This window comes from Diadema antillarum, unplaced genomic scaffold, assembly GCF_040938485.1.
Source record: "Diadema antillarum isolate AM-2024a unplaced genomic scaffold, OU_Dant_1.0 seq00000538_RagTag, whole genome shotgun sequence".
Taxonomy (NCBI): Eukaryota; Metazoa; Echinodermata; class Echinoidea; order Diadematoida; family Diadematidae; genus Diadema; species Diadema antillarum.
In genome coordinates, this window is record NW_027271486.1 from 710,838 (window position 1) to 721,817 (window position 10,980).

Below are 10,980 nucleotides of genomic sequence, written 5' to 3' on the forward strand. Positions count from 1 at the left end.
ATGTCAGACTCCAATAATATGTCAAATTCAGAAAATCGTAAGTTTTGACCAATTTTGATGCTCTGATTTCAAACTCGATTTTCACAGCTTCGACCGTGCGCGACTTTAGGACCCTTTTGTTGTAGCGGGTCACAAATTGTAATGTCTTGTTGCACATTATTTCTGAGCATCGCTCTGGCTCTTGTGAATCCTCAATCATCAAAGTGTAACTTTGGTCATAAAAAGGTTAAAAGACTGAGGGTATGTTTGAAATGGTACCTCAATGGGGGAAAAAAGCTTGTTTTTTATATTTGTGGTGTTGCTTGAGACAGAGGGTATGTTTAAAATGGTGCCTCATACTCATGGAGGGGGAGGGGGATTCTACTGTAGCTTCCGTTTCCCCAAACACCTGCCTGTGTATACTCGGGACTAGTCTTCAAGGGGCTAAAATAGATTTACCACATATAGTCAATAGGAGTAGAAAACATAAATTAATTTTGAGGAAAGCTGACAGTCCCTTCAAAGGGTATGAATTTGTTGAGTTTTGTTCAATTCCACCACTGAATAAGAAGGTAACAACAGCTGATGATGTCACAGTCGTGAAACACTTATGTGAAGTATGCAACATGATATGTTTAGGGTAAACCCCCCTTTCAGTGTTTAGCAGTTTTGTAAGAGACCTTAACTACCGTTATCTTGTTTGACATATTTGTCCCAATGGTATGTCCATTCAAAGGGCAAAAATGAATAAGATTAAGAATCTGACAGTCATGCAGATTATCTGCATGCAGATGAATAGTCATACAAGCAGTAGAAGAATCGGGCTACATCGTGATTAATCTTTCTCTATTAAAGCATTGCTGCACGATAGTACATATCAATAATTAGACTTCACTTTATTGGACACAGATTGTGTGATGACGGTGACTGTCACTCTGATGACCAAGTTCCTGTACAAGGTCTGGTTCTTTGGGGCCTGCTACTACTGGTCCACATGGGCATTCATTGGGGTAAGCACAGCCTGTCATGATAATAGCTACGTTCATGTACAGTTGCCAAACGTGGAAGTTTAGGTCAAAAACTTAACTGTCGATGATTAGCTCCACTTGTGAATTCACAACGCATGTTCACACGCGCACCTAAACTTTAGGATACAACTTACAAGCGAATCCAGATCGATGATTAAAACTGAAAGTGTAGAGTCCTCACTATGACCTTATGCCCATACAAAAATGCACAGCTGGAGGTTGACCAGGAAGCGAACGAGAAGTGAGGTTCATGCTATTAAACTCACAAGCTCGTTGATTATTGTGTCCACACGGAGCAAAATTACAGGTGGGAACCCCCCGTGGCTCATGTATAGAGCATAAACCCTAAGATGTCTTGTGGTTCTAGTCATTGAGCAAACTTTGAGATTGCTAACTTTCAAACGTGCTCACTTGCCGCTGAACTGCAAGCTATATCATAGAGATTCAAGTTTTCGACCTTGACTTAAAGTTTAGGAACAGCGTGTGAACGTAACTATTATGTACGTGACCTTGCGTGGCAAAACCACCACCAACAGCTACAATAAATCGCCAAATTAGCTTTGTGAGCCAGAGTCAAATTTTAAAAGATGCTCACGACATTTGTTTGAAACTAATCAATATCACATTTCATAACTGACTAATGATCCCATCACTGGTGTTGTGCACTGTGCATACTTCGTATTAAACCGTTGCTTAGTTCACAAATTGGCATGCATGCTGGATCGCTTTGTTCACAGATTGGCACAAATGTCTGGGAACTAAATGTAGATTAATAAGAGATTTCCTAATCCTCTAATCCCTATCATGTCACAGGGATGTTCTTTTTGGATGGAGTAGTGTTGTGTATTATGTTATCACTCAATGCTCCTTTCATGACTTATTCATTCAATGCCAAATCCACATTTTATGTGCTGTAAAAGTGGATATTTTTACATGAGTAATTTTATTATATTCATGCTCTGTCAAGTAAGATGAAATTGTCTTGTTTTTAATTCTGTTGAATCAAGACATCATGTAAAAACAAAAATATTCTCATGCTTTTTAATTTTGCAGTAGTTTCTGGTCACGAAAATGTGCAAAAATTTCCACACCCCAAAATTACTACTTCTACAGTAGTTGTCCATGCCCTAGGCAGAGTTTTTTTTTATGCTGATTCAGTTATCAGGAACCCCACATGAGTTGTTTCCCTATTAAACCTGAAAAGGAAATTACGTATTCATTCATTTGGTATATACAGTGTATATAGAAGTCTCTTCCAGTGGTAACCATGTTCTCAATGTCAAGTACGTGGCCTCATAATTGAAATCAATTGAAATTGTACACCAAGAAGAGCCTGATGAGATTACGAAGTCAGCCAAGTGTTTGCATAGTGAAAATGGGGTGGCAAAGTATGACACCCTTTTCAACCAGCATTTTATATGACGTCTTACATTTGACCTCACTTCACATACTGAAGGGGTTTAGTATTACTGATAGTGATATTATAGTGTTATCATTGTCTCTGTCTTTGAAGAAGTGTTGATGTGCTGACCCGAGCGAATATGTTACATTTCCCTTTACATGTCAAGCTTTTGTTGTTGATGGTGATTGTCTGTGTGTCATTCTATTTATCTGTGGAGTGTAATCCAGTTCGCTAGCTATCAAAATATTCATGTGTATGTTCTTTGAAGGAGGTATTTTGCATGCCACAATGAACATAGAGATCTAGAATTTGTAGTTCACCATGTGTGTAAACCTGAAAGACCCGGAAGATGGACAGTCAACTTGTCCGAAACATTGAAACTTTTTCTCTGAATGCTGCCTTTCCTCCACCACAGTACTGTTTGAATAGGACTTTTCACTCATTACGTTTCACATGAAATATTTGTAAACTTTTTATTAGAATTATCAATTTTAAAGAATTGTCAATTGTAGAGATGTTATTAGAATCATCACATATGTTTTAATTATTTTCTTCTTTTTTTTAGCAGCTCTAATCTCAAATATCTCAAATATTTTGTTTTGAATTCTTCATGTTTATGCAGTTACTTGTGTGAATAAGTGACCTCATGCTAATAGAGTAACAAATTTGTGTTTGTGTGTCTCAATAATAGGAAATAGAAAGATATGAGATTCAAACTGTACTTCCAGATAAATATATATTCATATCCCTTCTTGAGTTCCATAGTATAATCAAGAAGATCAGTCCATTTTCGATGAGTTAGTTTTGTAAAAATTTGTAGCACTTTGGAGGGATAAGAATTTAAGGTTTTTTGTTTTCTTTTCCTGTTTGCTTTGTAGTGAATGCAATTTTGTCTACAGCCCAAGCTGTGTGATAGTGCAATAACGGTGGCTAAGAATTAGTAGATGATATATAGACAGACAGACAGACAGACAGATAGATAGATAGATAGATAGAGAGATAGATAGATAGATAGATAGATAGATAGATAGATAGGAAAAATATACGGTTGTTAATATATAGACAGATAGATAGATCTTACAAGTTAGATAGATAGATAAATAAATACATACATACATAAGTAAAGATATAAGTAATTTAGATTAAAAAAATAAATAGATAAATGATAAATAGATAAATGATTATAGATGAAATAGATAGTAGATGAATATATAGATAATTAAATAAATGCATATAAGTAAATCATGTACATGGATAAATAAATGAATAAATTATGCAAGAACATCAATGTGTACAGCTCAACCAGTTGATCAATATTCAGTTGTGATACTGTATACCGCAGTATCGTGCTATCCATCTCTTTTTGTATGTTGAATCTGAAGCCAGCTCAGCACCTGTCGTTTCCCGCATGGGAGGAAGAGAGCTTTCATTGCTCCCTGCATTGATACCACCAAGTACTGTGACATTTAATTTACTACCACTACCTGTAGCATCCCTGCAACACCTATTTGGTTTATTACTGAGCAATTAAACATTGCAGGTTAACCTGCACCCCCCCCCTTCCTCCCTTTTCCCCGCTCGTGGCCCATTCACAGTGGCCTTGGCACCCTCTTTCGGGCTTTCACTTGGTAATTGCGCCTGCCTGCAGGTGTACATTTTATTGTGTTTCGTTTTTGCCTTGTTTCTGCTATCATTTTCCCCATTTCCGTGATGTTAATTGAAAGCTGAATGGCAACCATTGCAATAATTCAGCACAAGGTTACTATGCAGGTGTATGTAGTATTAACTTGGTGTTTATCATAGTTCATGTAAAATGAAGGGGAAATGTAGAGATCAATCTAATAGCCTACATGCACTGAACAGCAAAAGCAACAGTTACAACAATTCTGGCTACATACTGTATATGGGACTGTGCATCACAAAGCGAACAAAAAGTCGCACCCCTTGATTTTATGTGAGGACTCAAAAAAGGTGGGATAGGTCAGCCAAGTCAATCTTTAGTTTTTCATATTTTCTGAAAGAGCTTTTCTTCTATGTTATCCTTAAGTTTGGGATCATAAAATGACTTGGAAATTGACATGTTTTTAGCAGTTTTTCTCCAACCTTTTTTTTGTAGAGTAGTGTGATCAGGTTTGTCTTATAGAGGTCCTTTTCATATCCCTTGCTCACTCTTCACTTTCAACTCTAATTATGAAAACTTTTGAAAGGATAATGCTACTACTTTGAAAGTTGGTATTGATCATGGACAGAATGTGTTAATACAGCATGCTCAATTTCAGCTTAATCTGATAATCCCTTCATTGTTGTTGCTCCAGTGGTTTATATTCCGTTTTTGTCCCATTCATACTACAGCTGACAAAGCTTAGTAAAAATTATGCACTTGAATAGACCCTTATTTCAGAGCCTTTTTTCTCAATTCACACTTTCGATTTCCATTATTTAGATAGGTTAGGAGAGTCCATTTGAATTGAGTTATACATCATTTTTAAGCGTAGAGTCTGCTCTTTCAGAATCTGCCCTTAACTAAAAGTTCATTTCTGGCGACTTTTTGTTGTTGTTGTTGTTGTTTGTTGTTATTTTTTTAAATGCAGGGTCACATATAGGACTAAGGTAGGGATATGAGAGCAGACCTGCCAGTTACATAGCACATTTTCACAGTTTTTAGTAAATTTTGTCTTCATCCATATGTAGGTCTAAGTGGTTTAGGAATGTATGTTTGGGCTTGCTTTGTTTTGATTTTGTAAAATTAGTGTAAACAGGCTTACATGCACCTGGTAATATCCCTTTATTTGACCCAAAATACAATTTTGCCCTAAGAACATGTTTTACACTGTCCATCAGTATGTTAGGTCATGGTTTGGTTTTCTTCTCGTGCAGAGGTTAGCAACCCTGACGGAGTGGTTTGAGACAAATAATTTGATTGACAAAAATGAACCGCATGTTCTCATATTACTATGCAATTTTCTAGACATTGCAGAGAAACATGCAAGTTATGTTTGGTCTAAGGGAAGATGCATTCCAACTTATTTTGTTAATCATGTCAGTACTTTATAGATTTATAGATGATGTCACTGCATGGCAGAATCTGTTGGTTTAGAAGGTTATTTATTGGCATCTGAAGAAAGATAATACAAATATTATTGTGAAATACAGTGTATATGGCACATATTTAGATATCTTTTGGCCACATAAGTAATGGCAAAGGTGTTACAAATCAATGCATGTCAACATACATTTGCACTGCATACTGTATACGCTATATATTTCGCGGGGGTTTTATTTTCGCGAATTTCGCGAGTCGGGAGCTATTCGCGAAATTAACAACAGGCAAAGATATTACCTTCCAAAATGAATTCCTTGCCTTGATGATACGAACATTTCAGTACTAGAATACCATGTCACGGCTTACCGAACAGACCATACTGGCTAAGCTTGTTTACCCACGTCCACGTCTACTATACGAATACTGTAGAGAGCCAATCCATTATCGCAAGGGGACCACTCGTCAGAAATCTAGCGCGATGGACTTAACCGCTTCAAAAATGTTGAATTCTAACTTACTAGTTCGCAGAGTTTGGCAAGTCTTTTTCATGCAGTGTATAACTAGTATCATTCTTATATGCTAGTAAGTTGAAAATTCACACTTTCTTTACCACTTCATATTTTCTCTGGTCCCCCAATCACGAATTTAACCACTCGCGAAAATGTGTGACAGCGGCAATTCGCGAAAATTTATGTATGCGAAAATTATAGCGTATACAGTAGTTCCTTTTGAATAACAATCAATTGCCTCAGTAGGGATTGTTACATCATGTCAACATGGGCGACGTGTCAATTTACATAATTTTAATTGTGAAAGAAGCATTATGAGAATAAAATCTGGACACTTTGGGTGCATCAAGAACATAATTTATTGACTTTGGTGATGTCACTTTCAAGCCAAAGTCCATCCTGGTTTTATGTTGCTTTGTATGAAAACATAAAAATCAGATAGTACAATTATGCACATCAGTGAAAATTTAGGAGAAAATAGGCTCACAAAATAATAGAGTTAAGTTTTAAAGAGAGTAAGACAAATTGTCAAGATATTTGTGCAGAGATGAAACTTGCGTGCTTACAGTAGGAGGAAGTGCAAAAATGTATTACTCTTATTATGTAGCAAGAAGAGGTTTGAACAAAAGCGTAAATGCAATATCAGGATTGTTCTATTCAAGCAGGATATTAGATTTATGCTGTCAATGGTGAAGACATTAGTATATTATCTCTCAGAGTCTCAAAATCGTTTCCTCCCAGGTGTTCCTCATCAGCGTGGTAGTTGCCCTCATCCGACGGCGTGAGTCATCCATTGAGGGGCGCGTGGAGGCATCGGACACGGAGGACAGCGATGAGGAGATGCTGGAGCCGTGAGGATGAAGACGCCAAAAGGAGATGTCGTGTTTGTAGAATGATTTACGGCGCTTCGCCATTCTTACCCATCCTAGCTTTAACATTGTTAATCGTTAGAACATAGTTTTGGCGCTGTGACATACAAGTAGTGGATAAGACTCCCGACTCCCAATTGGAGGACCCGAGTTCGATTCCCACCCAGTACTTACGTCCTTGAACAAGATGTTTTTACCCACTATGTCCCTCTCTACCCAGGTGTATAAATGGGTACCGGGCAATACGCCGGGGTAATAATAATGGCAGGGCTCTCTGGTAGAGCAGTGGCAACACTGAAATGGCTACCCTTGATGGATAAGACATTATTGTTATCATTATTATAACCCTCAACGCGACTAGCCACTGGTAACAAAACTAGGATGGGTAGGTATGGCTTCGTGAGTAAGTAAGATGCTCACTACTGAGTGTTCTGTTTTGAAAAATGGTTAATGATTATCAGCTTAACTCTGACAGTTTACCATGCAAGTTCTGATGGTTTTATAATGCAGGGTTGCAGTAGAGTAGAATTATACGTGTTTATCCACCAAACAGAAAAACACCATGATGAGATTTAGTGTAGTCAGCCTGTAAGAATTGAAACTTTTGGGGGGGTGAGGGGGGTGAGGGTTGATACTGGGTCACTCAGGTATGCCCATTTATTTTTAGTTAAACTACTGCTAGATGCCAAACTGGAAGACACTATCAAGATAAGAGATCACATTGGTGGATTTTTTGGAATATGATGATAATTCTATCAGCTTAACTCTAGAAAGCTTATCACAAGACTTTGGTTTGTAATGCATGGTCACCTGGGTTTATACCAAGGTAATCATATGCAAGACACCCAGTGGAAGATGCCAAAATTAGATGACATTCTTGTGATATATTTGTAGTGTGATAATGATTTTCAGCTCTTTATACCATCTGTTGTTGTTGTTTTTAAGCAAGAAGACAAAGAAATATACCATCTGTAATGTAATACCACTAATGTAATTTATGTGCAGAGGACGTGACAGATTATGCTGTAATTGTGATCCGTCTCTGTGTGACCCAGGTGCAGAGACTCCAACCCAAAGCACCTTCTGATCTGGAGATTCTCCTGCCTGAAACCCCTAGCAATCGGGAGACTCCAAGTTGATGTGTGCAAAGCGCAAAGTTCCTAGGGTTCTAGATGCTCTCTGGTGCGATCTAAGGCTTATTTTTTTTCAACATACAATAGCAATAAGTAAGAAATCCTTTCCAACGGGAAACACAGAGCCAGGGCGGGAGAAATTAAATCTCAAGCGGGAGAACGGGAGATTTTGCAAAAATGGGTTTTCGGCGGGAGATCTCATGTTGAAAACGGGAGAGTTGGATTCTCTGCAGGTGCATCTGCACACCTGACTGCATTGCATGCATGTGCATGCTGCAAGCTCTTTTTCCACTAGAAGTTGCAACACTAATAGAAGAGTTGCTTTATATAGATTAATTAAGTCATGTGTAGAAGCATATTACCAGGGGCACAAGTTACGACTGGGACTTTACAAATGACTGGAATTTGAAGTGCCAATATGTGTGCCAGTGATGTGTGCCCATTTTTACACACATACATACCTATACACCAGATTAGCTATTTTATGTTTAAGTATCATAAAAGTACATGATAGACTCTATATATTTCGAGTCTCTGCAGTAATGAGTAAAAATGACACCAGGTGTAAATGACAACACCAAATGTCAGTTTAAGAATGGGTTGTTAAGTGATGTTTGGTCATACGTTAAAAGGATGGTACAGTCTCAGTTGAGAGTGGTCTTCAGGTTTCCAACTTCTTTTAAAGATGACTTTCTGAGATAATGAGAAATCTATAATAGAATATTAAAAAACCTATAATTCTGAGAGAAATTCAAGGTTTATTTCATGAAAACTGGTTTTGAAATGGCCGAGATATCCTAAACAAAGCAATCCTAATAAATGCTGGGACCCGCCTGCCATAAGGATTGCTTTGTTTTACTGTATTGTTGGATATCTTAGCTATTTCAAAACTGAATTTCTTTGAATTCCTTTTAGCATTGTATGCTTCTTACTGTTTCATAAAGTGGTTTTTAAGTATCTCACAAAAGGTTAACAGCTGAATCCTCACCTCGACCAATACTATACCATCCCATTTAATGTGAATGCACTAACAGACATACAATAGATCTGTAGTGTGCAAACTGTATTGCAGACAGATATGAAGAGAGTCTTACGTATGTATATTGTGCAATGAATGATGATGATATTGGAATAAGATTTACTTGATGAAGTGCTCAGAGTGGATGAAGATGGAGCTGTTGCCCATGGCAACACAGTTTGCTGTGTCTGAGATAAGTGAGGAGCATGGTATTTATGATGACCAGCGTGAATGGTCTCCAGTCACAAGCTGTGCTGACTGGGGCCCCGTTTCATAAAGCTGTTTGTAAAGTTATGTATGACTTTACGAACGACTGGTATATGAAGTGCCAATATGTGTGTCAATATTTCATCTACATTGGGGCAAAAATACACTTTCAACTGAAAATGTGTGTTAAGATGTAAGAATAATCATTACCATCTGCAAATTTCAACTTTAGCTATTGAAATTAACAATGACGGAAACCCACTAAGCTTGCCATAATTAAGTTGTTCATAAAGTCATGCATAACTTTACGAACAGCTTTATGAAACAGGGTCTGGACCGTACATGTACATTATCACTTTGGTCAGTTCAGAACATTTGGAATTGTAATCAATACTTTGTTTTTCCAACATACAATATATGTGTAACAGCGTTATTGTTGACTTTCAACACAGGAGAAGTGTGTGCTTTATTTCACTAAGATATCTAGTTTCTGAAACGGTGTAAGCAGCTGAAGGGATACACAATGCAAATAGATGATTTACATCTGTATATATTGTGTGTTTCTCAGCAATGGCTTGAGCTTTTGTTTTCTTTTATTTTACTTCTCTTTTACTATTTGAAGAAATTGTAATATCATTTGATGGTGATGGGTCTTTTGTGGAAAGAGAGGTTTATAAAATATATGTTATGCAAGAATTTTGTTTGTGGATTTTTACCAGTTTCTAAATCACATACAGTAGTCAGAATACTGAGGCAATCATTGTGTAAGCAGTGAGGGTAATGTGGTTCCATTTTTGTATATTCCAAGAATACATGTAATTGTAAGGCGAGTCAGTGCTTAGTATTTGTAAATATTTTATGTAAGCATCCACAAGGTTGTTAAAATTTGGTAAACGTAAACTGTATGCATGGGCAAGTCTTGATCCGAAAATGATGACAGAGATGAAATTAGTGATCGACACCCGTTGATTGCAGAGAAAAACGGATAGATTCCATTCTGATTTTTGATGTGATTTTCCACGACCTATCTAGTATAATGCGTTGTTGAGATTTCTTTGATAGAAACATATGAGATGGTACAGTTATCACCCGAAAAAGTCAATCTCAGGCCTCGTTTTTGAATTACTACATGTAGTAGTCTTGAGGGAACACAAACGCGGCATGATATCATCCGACCTCGTTGATATCGAACAGGGTTTAAGCAGTCATTTTGCTAAGTGTGCTCGTGTGGATTATTAGAATTCTTACAGATGAGCTGAAGTCTCTGACACTTTTTTTTTTATTTGTCTCTCAATATTAAGATGGGAAAAAAATGTCCGCCGGAAAAGAAGAAGAAGAGCTGGGTGGGGGGATGTATACAACCCTTCCATACATGTATTTATATTTCTTCATCCAAACTTGTGTGACTGAAAGTACATATTCTTTAGGGCAACGACTTCATTGTTGTTACACATCAATTTGCTATAATAGAACGCTTGTTTGACTCTTGCCTTTTAAACTTGGTGTCATCACTTCAAAATTGGTTGACTTCACATGTGTGTGTGTACGTGTGTGTGTGAGTGTGTGTGCGTGTGTGCGCTTACCCCGCAAAATGTCTTGCTGCACTGAGTACCCCACAGGTTCTCTGTACATACATAGGTAGTACTATATATCCAGGTAATTTTCCGAGTTTAACCAACGAATAGGGGTCTGCCGTATCGACACACCTACAACTAATATTCCTGCATGCAATAATAAACAGCTAACTCTAAAAGTAATGCACGTTTACTTTCAAAATTCAAGGTAAGAATCT

At 37.4% G+C, this 10,980-nt stretch overlaps 1 protein-coding gene across 1 annotated transcript in view; it reads left to right on the forward strand.

The window, feature by feature from the left end:
- Positions 1-8,800, forward strand: part of LOC139734653 (probable lysosomal cobalamin transporter) — a 41,865-nt gene extending 33,065 nt beyond the window's left edge. Inside the window, exons 15-16 of the mRNA XM_071645440.1 lie at positions 889-989; positions 6,703-8,800. Coding sequence (XP_071501541.1) covers positions 889-989; positions 6,703-6,816 — 215 coding nt within the window. The 3' untranslated portion in view covers positions 6,817-8,800. The remainder of the gene's footprint in view (positions 1-888; positions 990-6,702) is intronic.
- The last annotated feature ends 2,180 nt before the right edge of the window (positions 8,801-10,980 follow it).